Raw genomic sequence first — 15,000 nt, forward strand, 5'->3', positions numbered from 1 at the left:
TTTCCATGCACTTGTTTCATCATCCGTCCACGGATCCGTCTTTGCAAATATAGACAAAATGATGTTTACCATGCATGAAAAAATGTTAAATTCCCCGCGCAAGAAAAATACTCTACAGTCTGGGTGAGGCTATGACATCACTTCATATAGTCCTATTCTATCATCTTACCCAGCTGATTTAAACAAAACTATTAATTACATGAAAAAGTCCCATTTTGAGAGCTATTCTATGTTTACTTATCAAGATCTAGTAAATCAAAATATATAACTACCATACCACCTCAGGATCAAGACCCACTCTGCTTAAAAAATAATGGTAATAATAAAAAATAAATAAATGGCATGAAATTACATTCCCGAGGCCGGTCCTTCGTAACACTTGTAACAACAAAACTATGTTAGAGTTTTCTGAAAAATCAAAGTAACTTTGATATACTATGTAAGTATATTTCATGTATTTTTCAGTCTCTCACACAGTACAAATGTAGAATGCGTCCTATGAAGACTGGATAGGCCTAATTTGCCGTAATTCGTCAGTATTTTCTTTTTTTCTAGGATGTTTGGTTCAAACGATTTTGTTTACTTCTAACAACGGCGTGCGTTTGTTGTTGATTTAATATTAATTTTTATTTTTTATTATTATTATTTTTTGTAGGTATAGATTCTAGATTTATAAATTTTATGAGAAAAATTAAAAATATATGTTTATTTTTTGTAAGCTGTCGTGTTGCGTTTTCGTTACCTATGATAACGCTTTTAGTTTTATCACTCTTTCGCTCTATCGCCATGGTTATTTGAAAATGATTTTTATCTGTTTTTCATAAGATATGGATAAATCACATTGAATTATCATGCAAATCTAATATTTAAATTTCAGTGATATAAGTTATTAGCAAAATAATTAAAAGATTATGGGTTGAATCCTATGGAGGTAATACATGTAAAAATAAGGCTTATGACAAGAATACTGATAATACTGATGATAACAATCTGAAGTTTGATAACAATATACATTTTTTTTTATAATAAGTATCCCGATCGTTCTTACTTGAACAATGCCAATGAATCCATCGAAATCCTTGAATTCGCGGATTTATTTACAACTTAAAAGAACGCACCTGATTGGCTATTTGGCGGAGACCTACCTACAATTCGACCAATGAAAGAGCTCGCCTAGGAAGGACTTGTGGGATCAGCTGTATCCGAGTAGGGTTGAAGACGGTCCGGCTAGAGTTAAGAAAGAAAGGCGTAAAACATGTTGAGTTTACGTGCGAATAACATCTTCTTTAGGGTATGTCATTGAATACGGATTGTTTGTGTTACTTTTTACGCCAGGCTGCATGGTTGAAGAGAGTTTAACCTAGTTTTTCTTTTGTAATATGACGTCGATTTAGAAGGGCAAAGTTATTTTTTTGATTGATGTGTTATATAATGTACACTTAAACTTATTCTAGTAAACTGGTTCAGAAAACAAAACAGCCCTAGTCCCATTAGTTAATATTACGACATTTTTCATGTTAGTAGTAATAGAAATAGACAGAAAAGAGATTTATCCTTTGTACTAACAACCACTGCATTATACAACAAGATTTTTTTGCATTGACTGAGGTAATTATCCAGAATATTATGACAACAAGCAATGTTAAGGTCTCTATGATCTATTCTTCAGCAGATGTGAACAGATTTCCACATATATGTCGGTAAAATAGAGCTTGGATGGGACCTCTACTTTCAGTTGTTTCTAACCTATGTGAGTGGGGCATATGTAGGCCTTAGGAATAATTTATCTTCAGTAAAGACATAAAAAAAGAAATGCTTGCAGATGATGAAATTGGAAATGTCATGGGCCTCATGGAATGCTTTATAGATCCCATCCAAGGACTAAAGGAATAATCTTTAAAAACTAAGCAAACCAGAAAGTACCAATATTTTTATAATAACAACAACATGAACATATTACTTTACATAGAGTGAGGCTGCATAAGACATAGGTGAGCAGGATTTCTTTTTATTAATTTTACAGAGTCTCAAATGACTTATTTATATTTACATCAGAGCATGTTGTAATTCCTCGAGGTTTTGCGAAGTGTGATGCCTTATTACAGGACAGCAGGTTTCATTCCTACAACTGCTTTGGGAGAGAGATGTAGACATGCTTTCATTATACAAATTCAAGCTTTACATCCATAATTTCCCAATATTTTAAACTTGCAGAATGGGTACCTGGCTAGCACAGCTTTGTCATCACGTCTGTGCCACCATGATGCAGGACTCAATACAGAGTGGGCTGCCCTGGCCAAGAAACAGCTGAAAGGAGCTGACCCAGCTAAAAAACTCCTGTGGCAGACACCGGAAGGCATTACCATCAAGCCTCTTTACACAGCTGAAGATGTTGCAGAGTAAGTTTATAATTGCAGCTATGTTTGTTTAACTTTCATCTCAGGCAGAGTGATAATCATGTAGTTTTGATTGAAATAGTTTTTGAGATGGAAATAAAATTACACCATAGATTGTGATAAGACTTAAGTTTTTATAAGTTACTTTTGTTACATGAGTATTAGTTTCTTTGTCTTAAATGTCATTATTTTTAAGGCAGCTAATTCATTTTATATTAATTTTTTACAGTACAAATGCACTCGCCAAAGACTAAGTCCCTAACTCCTCTTTGCAATCTTTATACAACAATCTAAATTGCCATGACTGGGCATGGGCAGTTAATGAGGGCTCTTTTTTCTTTATTTTTGGTGTTATCGTTTGTGTCTGCATATTATGTCTTGTACCAACAACTGCGTTTTTTTGTCCTTTACAATAATATCATCTTTAATTTCCCCTACCTTAGTTCATCCATACTGTAAAGATTACCCTCTTCTATTCTTGTAATTGCAATTTCTGAATCTGAAAATGCAAACTATTAAGGATTTCCACAACCTAAAGTCCATTTCCAATTATATTGAAGAAAGAATATTACATAGGGATATGGTCTGATATTTGCCATTTATTTAGTTAATTTCTGTCATTACTGTTAATTTCATTTATGTATTGTGGATTAGAAAAATAATCTTTAAGAAGTTGTTTGAAACTGTACTGATACTAATATAAATGTTACATGAATCACTGACTTAGCAAGTTGTAAATGCCTCTTATCTCCAACAAGTATATCATGTATCTGAAACTTGAAATCCAAATCTCATTCCTACAATAACTGTTACATTGCAGATCTCCTAGATGATTCTAACACAATGCAACCAAACATTAAAGTTACCCATGAAAAACAAATGTATCTTGTACTTGAAATGAGAATATAATATCACAACTATATCATTAATCAAGTATTTCTTTTGCTTTTCAGCCAAGCAACAGAATTACCAGGGAAGTTCCCTTATACACGAGGTCCCTACCCAACCATGTATGCAAATAGACCCTGGACAATTAGGCAGTATGCAGGTTTCAGCACAGTCGAGGAGAGCAACAAGTTCTATCGGCAAAACATCAAAGCTGGACAGCAGGGTCTCTCTGTAGCCTTTGATCTTGCAACGCATAGAGGGTAAGTAGGTCACACACACACACACACATACTTACACTCTCTCTCTCTCTTTCTCTCTCTCTTTCTCTCTCTCTTTCTCTCTCTCTTTCTCTCTCTCTCTCTCTCTCTCTCTCTCTCTCTCTCTCTCTCTCTCTCTCTCTCTCTCTCTCTCTCTCTCTCTCTCTCTCTCTCTTTCTCTCCTCTCTCTCTCTCTCTCTCTCTCTTCTCTCTCTTCTCTCTCTCTCTCTCCTCTCTCTCTCTCTCTCTCTCTCTCTCTCTCTCTCTCTCTCTCTCTCTCTCTCTCTCTCTGTCTTTTTCTCTCTCTGTCTGTCTCTATCTCTCTCTCTTTTCTCCCTCTCTCTATCTCTCTCTCTTTTCTCCCTCTCTCTCTCTCTCTCTTTCTTTCTCTCTCTCTCTCTCTCTCTCTCTCTCTCTCTCTCTCTCTCTCTCTCTCTCTCTCTCTCTCTCTCTCTCTCTCTCTCTCTCTCTCTCTCTCTCTCTCTCTCTCTCTCCCTCTCTCTCCCTCTCTCTCTCTCTCTCTCGCTCTTGATCTTGCTCTTGCTCTCTGTCTCTCTCTCTCTCTCTCTCTCTCTCTCTGTCTCTCTCTCTCTCGCTTTCTCTCTCTCTCTCTTTCTCTCTTTCTTTTCCTCTTTCTCTTCCTCTTTCTCTTCCTCTTTCCTTTCTTTCTCTCTATCTCTCCTTCTCTCTCTCTCCTTCTCTCTGTCTCTCCTTCTCTCTATCTCTCCTTCTCTCTTACTCTTTCTTTCTCGCTCTCTTTCTTTCTCCCTTTCTCTCTTTCTTTCTTCCTTTCTCCCTTTCTCCCTTTGTCTCTTTGTCTCTTTCTCCCTTTCTCCCTTTCTTTCTCCCTTTCTCTCTTTCTCTTTCTTTCTCTCTTTTTCTCTTTCTCTCCTATATGTCTGATAGATATACATTTATCTATCTATCTGTCTGATAGATATACATTTATCTATCTATCTGTCTGATAGATATACATTTATCTATCTATCTGTCTGATAGATATGCATGGCCATATAATGAGTGTGTATTAGATCAGCCTTGCACAATTTTAAACCGGCCGATACACAATATCACCAGCAATATAAGATTGAAGGAAATATTGGTAACTAAGTACTTGTAGAGCTATCTGTGTGTAACTAAACTCAAAGGGGGCATGACATGTACGTACATACCATCCCTGGCAGTATCAGGTGAAGTGAAAGATGGTGATTTGAAGTTTCTTTATATCTTCACAATTTTCATTTTTTATTTTGTATCCCTTGATAGTCTTAAAGATATTATTAGCCTAGTTCAAGCAAACTTATTTTCCCTCGTTTCTCAAAAAAAAGAAAAAGAAAAGAATATGTATATTTAGTTCTTATCACCATCATCTAATGCAAACCATTAAAAGGCAAAGTGAAATCCATATCTATAAATAAAAGTTTCTAATTCAAATGATTGTATTGGAGAAGTTCATCATGATTCATACTCTCTTCTCTTTTCCTATTCCAATCCGTAGATATGATTCAGACAACCCTAGAGTCCATGGAGATGTGGGCATGGCAGGTGTTGCTATTGACTCGGTAGAAGACATGAAAGTCCTCTTTGATGGTATTCCACTGGACAAGATGTCGGTCTCAATGACCATGAACGGTGCTGTCATTCCAACAATGGCTATGTTTATTGTGGCAGCGGAAGAACAGGTAAGGGGAAATTGGACACTGTAAATGAGACATCTTCTAGGATATATATTTAGTTTGGAGGAAGATGTAATATATTTATATATATATATATATGTAATTATAATGTTTGACAGTACGATATTCTCATAGAGGTAATACTAAACAAAGTTAATTTTTAGGTCATATAGACAAAATGATTCATTTGTTATATTGACATTATATTAATACTAGTCTCAGATGAACACTTTCCTCCCATAGGGTGTGAAACAAGAACAGCTGTCAGGTACCATTCAGAACGACATCCTCAAGGAATTCATGGTTCGCAACACTTACATCTATCCACCTGAGTCATCAATGAGGATCATCGGAGACATTTTTGGTTATACAGCCAAGGTTTGGAAATCTGCACAGAGCAATCACTTTAGACTGTCATTCATAGCATGACTTTATTTCCTAACATAAGGCAAAAGCATATGAACTTATATGTCTACTTGCCCTCAGAATTAGTTTTAGCATGTTTTTTTTTCATAGTTTTTGTTATATATATATTTTTTTTTTATTTCTAGAATCACCTCAGTAAGGAATCACATTCCCATATCTTCTCTCATTTCCATTGTTCATTTTTTAGTCATCAGAAATATCCAATAGAATATTTAAAAAAAAAACTAAGCAGAAGCATTTCTTCTCAGGTTCCCCTTTACGTGCTTTTGATTATACAATGAACTGTAAGAACTTCAAACACATTTGCATAGCGAGTATCAGCTTAAACTTTGCTACCTTTTTCAGCATATGCCAAAGTTCAACAGCATCAGCATCAGTGGTTATCATATGCAAGAGGCAGGGGCAAATGCTGTACTGGAGATGGCTTTCACAATTGCTGACGGTCTGGAATACTGCCGAACGGGACTTTCTGCTGGACTGAACATTGATCAGTTTGCCCCTCGACTCTCATTCTTCTGGGGTGTTGGCATGAACTTCTACATGGCAAGTTTGTCTTGTTTTGTTTTGTTTTTACCCTTCACTTAATAAAATGTACAAATGCCTTGTTTTATGAATGATAAATAAAGTTTTTGTTTTATCATGTTATTATGACACAGAAAAAGGATCACCATCTGTAATCAAAAAATATTTAACTTCAACACAACAGTGCTCCTGTTTTTGTACCATTTGTTGTTTTTTGTACATGTAGCCAGTATAATGAAGAAAAAATTAATGAGTACACGAACTAACCACAGGAAATAGCGAAAATGAGAGCTGCTCGTCGTCTCTGGGCTCATCTTATTGAAAAAAACTTTTCGCCGAAGAACAACAAGTCCACAATGTTGAGAACTCACAGCCAAACATCTGGGTGGTCCCTGACTGAACAGGTATCTCTCTCTCTCTCTCTCTCTCTCTCTCTCTCTCTCTCTCTCTCTCTCTCTCTCTCTCTCTCTCTCTCTCTCTCTCGCTCTCTCTCTCTCTCTCTCTCTCTCTCTCTCTCTCTCTCTCTCTCTCTCTCTCTCTCTCTCTCTCTCTCTCTCTTTTTCTCTCTCTCTCTTTTTTTTTTTTTTTTTTTTTTTTTTTGTGAAAGTACATGTTATGGCTTCTCTCTCATTATTCTTATATGATGTTTTTATTGCATGTGTAATGATGTTTGTTTTATTTGTGTATTTATTGTTTGTTGATAATATTCCTGTCTGTATGGAATATTTACAAGATTACGTAGTTATTACAAAATCATATCCAAATTTAAACTGTTCCATTTATCACAATGCTTATATGTGTATATATATTTTTTCTGATCATGTTTAACCTTTCTTTCATTTTCTATATGATATCCTCATATATCTATTCATATCTATCTACTAATTTACTTTACGTGCATTTATCTGTCATGTATTTGTTACTTATACAATTGTACATTGTGCTATACTGATTAAAGTGCATAACTGGGGAACATTAAGGTTTCCAATAGAAATGGTTACGAGCCTATTGCAGTCTAAGGTTTACAGGGTCATCCTCTAAGGATAATGGCTCCTACCTCTTTCAAGAAAGTCTGTCAAAAGGAAACACTGACACAACCCTTACAAGCATTATGAACATGCAAAGATATCATTTGTATTACTTAGTTAACATTTACTTTACATATGTACTTTTCTGTTTTTATTGTTTTCTATATGCTTATTGATTTCAAGTTATTACAGCAAGGATTGCTAGAAATACATCATTTATGTTGCTCTATTCACTCTTAATCTCTTTCACAAATGTAGTGAGGATTTTAGAAAGGGGGCCCTTGAATAAGCAAGCATAACTTCCAAAGAGAAAGAGCATTTGTAACTTCTCTCATGTATCTCACATGAATAATTTTCCAACTTATATTATTTATCAATGTCCTACATTCACTGGTGTGTATTTGAATAACAAATTACAAATATTATGAGGGGAATATATGCACCCTGTACCTTGGTTGTGGCACTGGTCTATTTATTTTATTACATAGCTGTATCTCTTCATTTAGCACCCATAAAAGAATATTAGTTACATTGATTTAACCACCTTATTTACATATTTACACTACTTATACACACTCAACAGCTTACTTTACAGTTATTCATTTGATTTATATACAAGTGTACAATTATATATTTATTTGCATTTAATATACATGTACCTGTCTACCTATTTGCTCACTCCATATAAAATTGCAACCACTTTCTTTCTTTCTACTTGTCACAATAACAGGACCCCTACAACAACATCATCCGCACAACAATTGAGGCCATGGCAGCCGTTTTCGGGGGCACACAATCTCTCCACACAAACTCCTTTGATGAGGCTCTGGGTCTCCCAACAGTCTTCTCTGCCCGCATTGCTCGTAACACCCAAATCATCCTTCAGGAGGAAACTGGTATTCCAAAGGTAGGTCGTTTTGATGCCTTTCTTTGTGCTTAATTTTTGACTAAAAAGAAAATTTTATGTTTTCATATAGTTAATGTATTTCTTTTCTTGTAATACTTTAATGGAGTTATAAATGTGTACATAAGAGGGCTGTAGAATTTAATGTATAAAGAAATATATATAATTTCTTTTCTTTCTTTCTTTTCTTTTCTCTCTCTCTTTTCTTTTTTAATAGTACTTTACAATCCTTGCAATACCATCAGAGAATATTACTCCTTTTTTACAGGTAATTGACCCATGGGCTGGATCATATGCTATGGAGTCACTTACCAATGAGGTTTATGATGCGGCTAAGGAAATTATTGATGAGGTTGAGTCGATGGGTGGCATGGCTAAGGCAGTTGCTTCAGGTAAATTGTGCGATTGATATATTCTCTCTCTCTCTCTCTCTCTCTCTCTCTCTCTCTCTCTCTCTCGTTCTCTCTCCCTCTCTCTCTCTCTCTCTCTCTCTCTCTCTCTCTCTCTCTCTCTCTCTCTCTCTCTCTCTCTCTCTCTCTCTCTCTCTCTCTCTCTTCTCTCTCTCTCTCTCTCTTCTCTCTCTTTCTCTTTCTCTCTCTCTTTCTCTCTCTCCCTCTCCTCCTCTCCCTCTCTCCCTCTCTCTCCCTCACTCCCTCCCTCGCTCCTTCTTCCCCTCTCTCCCTCTCTCCCTCCCTCCTCCCCTCTCTCCCTTCCTCCCTCCCTCCCTCCCTCCCTGCTTCTTCCCCCCTCCCTCTTCTCTCCCTACCTCCCTCCCTCCTCCCTCTTCTCTCCCTACCTCCCTCCCTCCTCCCTCTTCTCTCCCTACCTCCCTCCCTCCTCCCTCTTCTCTCTATTTTCTCCTTCTTCTCCTTCTCATTCTTTGTTCCCTCTTCCCATTCCTTTCCTTCACTTTCTTTCCAAAGTATGTAGTGTATTATTTGTGGTTGAAAATATATATACACATAACACAACAGTAATTTTCTCTGTTCTTATTTCAAGGTTGGGCTAAGCTAAAGATTGAGGAATGTGCTGCTAAGCGGCAGGCTATGATTGACAGTGGAAAAGGTATGTTGAGTGGCATGATCAAAATGATTAGGATATCCATTTAGTTAACTAATGACTTATGTAAGCTGAAAACTACATGCTTAAAATATCTGGCCATCCCCCAAAAATTAGTTCCAAAAATACAGTTTTCAAGGTAAGAAATATATAGGTACAAATTTTGGTATAGCTGTATAGAGCAAATATGGGCCTAATGATTTTGTGTGAAATTTAGAGTTGTATTGATAAATGCTTTCTGACAGTAGAATTTTGGTTTATATTGATTTTTATCGTGTGGATAACTATTTTTTATTAGTAAGCATGCTGTATGGTATGATAGAAGTGATGTTTGAATATATTCAAAGTTTGTAATGTCTTGATTTTAGCCTAGATTTTTGTAGAAATTATTTTAGTGGTGGTAGTTTCATATTATTTAAGTAGAGAATTAAGAGTAATATGTGTATGCATACTAATAACTACCCTTTCCCCCCTCCACAGAGGTAATTGTGGGAGTCAATAAGTATCGTCTGGAGAAAGAAGAAGCAATTGATGTCCTAATGATTGATAACAATGAAGTTCGCACAAAGCAAATTAACAAGTTGAAAGAGGTAAATAAAAAGGCATAAAATCTTGTGACTCAATTTATATAGTTATATGCAGTACCTGTCATATAGTATTATGACAATACAACAGTTATTGATTAATTTATTGATTGATTATTCTTTGACCTCTAAAACCCTAATTCTAACCAGCTCAGAGAAAAGCGTGACCCACAAGCAACAGCAGCAGCTCTGAGTGCCTTAGAGGAAGCTGCGCGTGGCAGTGAAAACCTCCTGGAAGCAGCAGTTGCAGCAGCAAGGGTCAGGGCTACCCTCGGTGAAATATCCCAAGCCATGGAGAAGGTGAGCATTAAAAAGCAGGGTTCTGGGTTAGCCTTTCACACTGGGATGGCATGACAGACATGCTATATCCAGTGTGATTTTAATTATTTATATGTCTTGTTATGTATTTAGCTCTACAAAAAATTAGTCACTAAGGAATCAATTATTAGCCCTACCTATTTCACCTGTTTATCCATTTCCTTGTTTTTTTTTGTTTGATTTTTTTCTCTCTCTATTGCTTTTAGTATTTTATTATCATAATAATCATAAGGTCAATAATGATAATAATAGTAAAGGTATAATATTATAACAATAAATAAGTTTCAAGGAATCTGGGAAACAAGGTAAGGTCATGAAAGGCCAGCTAATTTTTTAAGCCATCCTTGTACAACAAAATTCACAAGAAAGAAATGCAGTTGACAGTAGACATATCTGTTTGCAGAGTTAAGAATCTCTCTTTGCTGGGTAGGAAATTATAATTGGATTATGTTGCAATTATTATTGATTTTAGACATTTATAGACATTTATAGATATGTTCTGATAGAAGTTCAAGTTGCTTTGTTTCGTTATTCTATTTCCTTTATTCCTCAGGTGTTTGGTCGTCACATTGCCTCAGACCGACTGGTGTCGGGGGCTTACAAGACGGAGTACGGAGAGCAGCAGGAGTTGGCAGCAGTAACTGAAAAGGTATTCATTGAAGCGCAAACACATTCAATAATGCATCCTTTATTTTTTCTTTTTTCTTTTCATTCCTTTATAGTTCATTCTTTTTTGTTATTTTTCACATTTCTTTAGTTATTAATAAAATGAAATAAATAGTTTAACAGTACTTTAAATATCTTCAAATGGATAACATGATCACAACTTAAAACTCAATATATAAATGAAAAAAAAGCAAGTAATAAATCCTGCTCTTAACAAAATTCCTCCTTCTCTCTCTTCACTCTGGCAGATTGAGGAATTTGTTGAGAATGAAGGTCGTCGGCCCAGGATCCTCGTTGCCAAGATGGGTCAGGATGGACATGACCGTGGGGCCAAAGTCATTGCAACAGGATTTGCTGATTTAGGATTCGATGTTGATGTGGGACCCCTTTTCCAGGTAGGCAATACAACAGATGCAATGTGGATTCCACATTCGTTTTTGTTATGTGATTCTTTTGGGGTAGGACTGTGCCCTGCTTTCTCTGTCTCTGGTTGGCTTCTTAAACCCGTGATGCCAGGAGGACAAATATATATCCATATCCACTGTGATTTTAGAGGGCCTCTAAATTACTAAGGCACCAAGGCAATTAATGGGTCTACCTGAGCTTACCTGATTACTGCGTTCCATGAATTCTTCTGGACCAATGCCACTAGTAAAATATTGTGTTTACTTTAGCATTATTTTGTGAAATGTCTCTACACATAGATGACTATATAAGTGTTCAACCACCAAGGAGGCAATTAGTAGCCCTTATGACCTCCCCTGATAATTGGCTCATTGGTGACAAAGTATTTGTATAGCCATCTATGTGTAAAGACAAATAATAAACTAAACTTAAAGTAGGCATGGCATGTACTGTACCTACATGTCATCTCCAGTGACATCAGGTTGATATAATTAGTGTTATAGTTATTGCTATTTTATACATTATTATTATTATCATGTTACTAACAATACTGACAGCAGTATAATTTCTTGAAAAATATAAATATTTCTTTTAAATCTTCAAAAAAGGTAGGCCATTGACTCCATACTGACTAAGCTCTTGTGGAGCCATCTGTATGTAAACAAAATTAACTAAAACCACAATGGATATGACATATTTATTGCCTGTCCAGTGACAGCAGATTGATATTGGAAGATTTAATGAATGATTGGAAGAATTTATGACTTCAGTTTTTCTTTCCTCTCTTCTCCTTTTTTCCTCTCCTATCCATGCTCACACCCACTTATTTTTTTTAACTCTTATTCATAATCTTAGCCTATGTTACAACATGCTATCCTCCCATCCTTTATGTGCTACTGTCTGTTTTCTGCCTTTTACTGCTCTCACTCTATTTTGTTTGTTTTTTCTCTTTTTTTTGTGCTTTTGTTCTTGCTCTGTCTCTTGTCTCCATCAGTTCACTACCTAAGGAAGAAAATGATAATCAATGCTATCTTGCATAATTTTTATTGGTGACGCTTGGTAAATACATTACCGCTATTGGATAGTTTGAAGATAAGAAGCTGCTGACCTTAGTTTATAGTAAAGCTATTTCTCAGAACCATTTGTAGGCCTTTAAATTAAATTTTAAAAAGTTATTTTCTAAGAAATTAAAACCTTTCTGCTAAAGACCACTGAAAAGCTTGGGATTGTATAGTACTTTTCATGTTTGAGGAGGTAGGTATTCATTTCAAACTTATTAGAAATTCTACTAAGACGTTTAAAAATCATTAGAAAAGAAAAAATTGTTGGCTCTTGGTGTTAGTATGAAAGGTTTCTAAGAAATGTAAATCATCAAAAATACAACACTATGAAATTATGTCTACATTTGCATGTGTTTTATGATGTGTCTGATACTACCTGAAACCTGTTCGTCCCTGAGGTGCTGCATCATCACTGAGAACAGATTAGATAAATTGAATCTCCATACGTCTTCATGTCAGTCTGTATCATGACCATATGTCCTGCATGACTGTCAGAACTGGTGTTCGTGGTAATGTTAGAATTGGTTTGGACGGTCGTTGGCTGAGTGACTGAAATGTGTGGAGTAATAACCTGGCTGGCTACTGGGGTGACTGAGGGAGTCGTAATTATATGGCTGTTGGTTGTGAGATTATGCGAGCTGTTGGACTGAATGGTTTGGGGGGTGACAGTGTTTGTTGACATGGCATGAGCATTCAGGTTTGCAGGTATTGTCTGGGGCGTTATGCTTGTGGTAGGGATAGCATGTACAGAGACATTGTTATGGGAGGCAGGTTGGAGGTTTGAACCAAAGGTGGTGATGGGAAGTGTCGAATTGATGTGGTTGTTTGTGACAACAGTTTGAGCAAATGATCCTAATACATGACTGGATTGGTGTTGGGAAGAAGTGTTGATTGGTGTGGATGATGGCGAAGGAGAGTCAATGTTGCCTGATGGTGCATAAGGCGGGGTCAGTCTATCCTGATGTTGTGTTCCTGGCTGTTGTTGCTGTTGAGTAGAGCAAGATAGAGCCTTCAGGTAGTTGTTGATGTGGGCTGTCAGGGCCTCCTGCTCATCAGAGTAAGCATCACCAGAAGGCTGAGAGATGCACATCACCGGAAGACGAAGAGGTCTATCATACAATAGTTGGAAAGGGGATCCTGAAAGGCCCTTTTGATGGAATGTCCTATAAGCTAAAATCACCTGATTTAAAGATGTGTCCCAATAATACTGGTTTTGATTACTGTATTTCATCAAGGCACCGCACAAAACTGAATTATACCAGTAGTGCTCTATATACCCGTTTGGTTGAGAAGGTAGTATGGTTGACATTCTGATTGCGATGCCTATCATAGAACAAAGCTTCTCACTTAACCTGGCACAAAAATCAGGATTGTGTTTAGTCATTATCTCTTCTATTGACCCGTGTCGGCATATAGCCTCAACTAAGAAACTCCCAACTGATTCAGTTGTGAATTCTGATATTGCAGTTGCTTCCACCCACTTTGTTACACAGTCAGTAAGCACAACTATGAAACGTTTTCCTTTATGTGTTTCACTAAGGGGTCCTACAACATCTAGTCCACACTGTGCCATTATGTGGTCTCGAAGCACTAATGATTGTGACATCGATTGCTGGGGAACAGCCCCTTCACACTTAAACATAGTACATCCTGGTTCTTGAGGAGAAGGAACACTTGGCTCCAAGATATTCCCAATGACATCAAGTCCAATTTGTTCAATAGCTTTGTCCACTATTTTGTGTGTGGATTTTACCCGAATTCCTCCTTCAGATTCTTCCTGAGATGTATTTGAGTTTTTAGCTGCATTGGTCTGTTGTATGGCTTGGTCAATGCAGGTCTGGCACACCATCTTAACATAATTGTGGACATCTTTCGCTATTGTCTTCCAATAGTAATTTGTGCTTATCTTCTTGAGCCTACAAAGAAGAAGAGTAAAAAATCATAAAATTTAATATCAAGGATTTGAAGCTAATTTTGATGTGTATGCATGTGCTTGCATACACGTTTTTATATATACTGTTGTATTATTGATATATGTAAATTTTGCTTTACATTCAGAATAAACAGAACTTTCATAGTCAGTTCTGCAATCATTACTAATAAATTATCACATTATTGGTCATAGCATCTGTAAAACATGAAATTTTGAAATTTAACAATAGTAATATTACTATTTCTATATAACAAGCACACTCACGTTCTGTTAATCCCATGGTGCTTGCCATCAGCTTGTATGTGGCACTTTTCAATGACCCGATTCTTATCCTTGACTCCTTTTACTGCCAACAAGGCTCCATACTTCTTGTGATTGTAGTAGAGCTCGTCCTTGCAGCATAAGAATGGACGGCATTTCTTACGCCAGTTGCTGCGACTGTCTTTCGACTTAATGCTCTCAGGGTATTTGTTCTTAGAGAGGTAGGTCAGGATTTCTTCAAATTCCTGTTCATCCATTGCTCAAAGGATGGATGTATGGCCTGCAGAAGATAAGTTTTAATATCAATATAAAGTTGGTTTTATAAATTTGGGGTGATTACTGGATTTTTTATGTCATTTTATAAGGGGATTGATAATGAATATATTTTTTTAACATAATATCAGAGATACACAATAGGATGTTATATTAGTAATGCATAAAATAATGGGTAACAAAGTAATTGAATGTTATTTGTAGTTTACTTTTTGAATATACAAAGTTCCATTCTATAATTTGCTAAATTTTAACATCTTTTATAATAATATTTATTACTGACTTTTTTTGCACTCTCTCAAATGCTAGAAATACATTTTATAAGCAAATTCAATTTTAATCA

General features: G+C 36.1%; 3 protein-coding genes across 9 annotated transcripts in view; 1 reads left to right on the top strand and 2 right to left on the bottom strand.

Annotated features, from left to right (window-relative positions):
* Window positions 1–620, bottom strand: part of LOC113800514 (protein dpy-30 homolog) — a 6,959-nt gene extending 6,339 nt beyond the window's left edge. For 2 of the 6 annotated variants that reach the window (XM_027351292.2, XM_027351290.2), the window contains exon 1: window positions 474–620. Coding sequence is in view for 2 of the 6 variants with exons in the window: in XM_027351291.2 (XP_027207092.1) it covers window positions 353–354 (2 nt within the window). In the remaining 4 variants the exon portion in view is untranslated. Of the gene's footprint in view, window positions 1–352 lie in introns of all 6 variants that reach the window. The other 4 variants (XM_027351291.2, XM_027351289.2, XM_070123438.1 and 1 more) reach the window with 3 other exon arrangements.
* Window positions 621–1,131: 511 nt separating this feature from the next.
* The window catches only part of LOC113800540 (methylmalonyl-CoA mutase, mitochondrial), a 25,614-nt gene continuing 11,745 nt past the window's right edge, over window positions 1,132–15,000 (top strand). Inside the window, exons 1-14 of the mRNA XM_070123440.1 lie at window positions 1,132–1,291; window positions 2,215–2,399; window positions 3,350–3,544; window positions 5,040–5,223; window positions 5,461–5,595; window positions 5,989–6,186; window positions 6,438–6,569; window positions 7,924–8,100; window positions 8,366–8,489; window positions 9,097–9,162; window positions 9,637–9,746; window positions 9,891–10,040; window positions 10,612–10,707; window positions 10,973–11,119. Of these exons, the coding sequence (XP_069979541.1) occupies window positions 1,256–1,291; window positions 2,215–2,399; window positions 3,350–3,544; window positions 5,040–5,223; window positions 5,461–5,595; window positions 5,989–6,186; window positions 6,438–6,569; window positions 7,924–8,100; window positions 8,366–8,489; window positions 9,097–9,162; window positions 9,637–9,746; window positions 9,891–10,040; window positions 10,612–10,707; window positions 10,973–11,119 (1,935 nt within the window). The 5' untranslated portion in view covers window positions 1,132–1,255. The remainder of the gene's footprint in view (window positions 1,292–2,214; window positions 2,400–3,349; window positions 3,545–5,039; window positions 5,224–5,460; window positions 5,596–5,988; window positions 6,187–6,437; window positions 6,570–7,923; window positions 8,101–8,365; window positions 8,490–9,096; window positions 9,163–9,636; window positions 9,747–9,890; window positions 10,041–10,611; window positions 10,708–10,972; window positions 11,120–15,000) is intronic.
* LOC113800539 (uncharacterized) overlaps window positions 12,158–15,000 on the bottom strand; it is a 4,556-nt gene continuing 1,713 nt past the window's right edge. For both annotated transcript variants that reach the window (XM_027351322.2, XM_027351321.2), the window contains exons 2-3: window positions 14,388–14,664; window positions 12,158–14,106 (exon numbers count right to left, since the gene is read on the bottom strand). In XM_027351322.2, the coding sequence (XP_027207123.1) occupies window positions 12,600–14,106; window positions 14,388–14,641 (1,761 nt within the window). In that variant the 5' untranslated portion in view covers window positions 14,642–14,664 and the 3' untranslated portion in view covers window positions 12,158–12,599. The remainder of the gene's footprint in view (window positions 14,107–14,387; window positions 14,665–15,000) is intronic.

Source organism: Penaeus vannamei, chromosome 7 (assembly GCF_042767895.1).
Source record: "Penaeus vannamei isolate JL-2024 chromosome 7, ASM4276789v1, whole genome shotgun sequence".
Taxonomy (NCBI): Eukaryota; Metazoa; Arthropoda; class Malacostraca; order Decapoda; family Penaeidae; genus Penaeus; species Penaeus vannamei.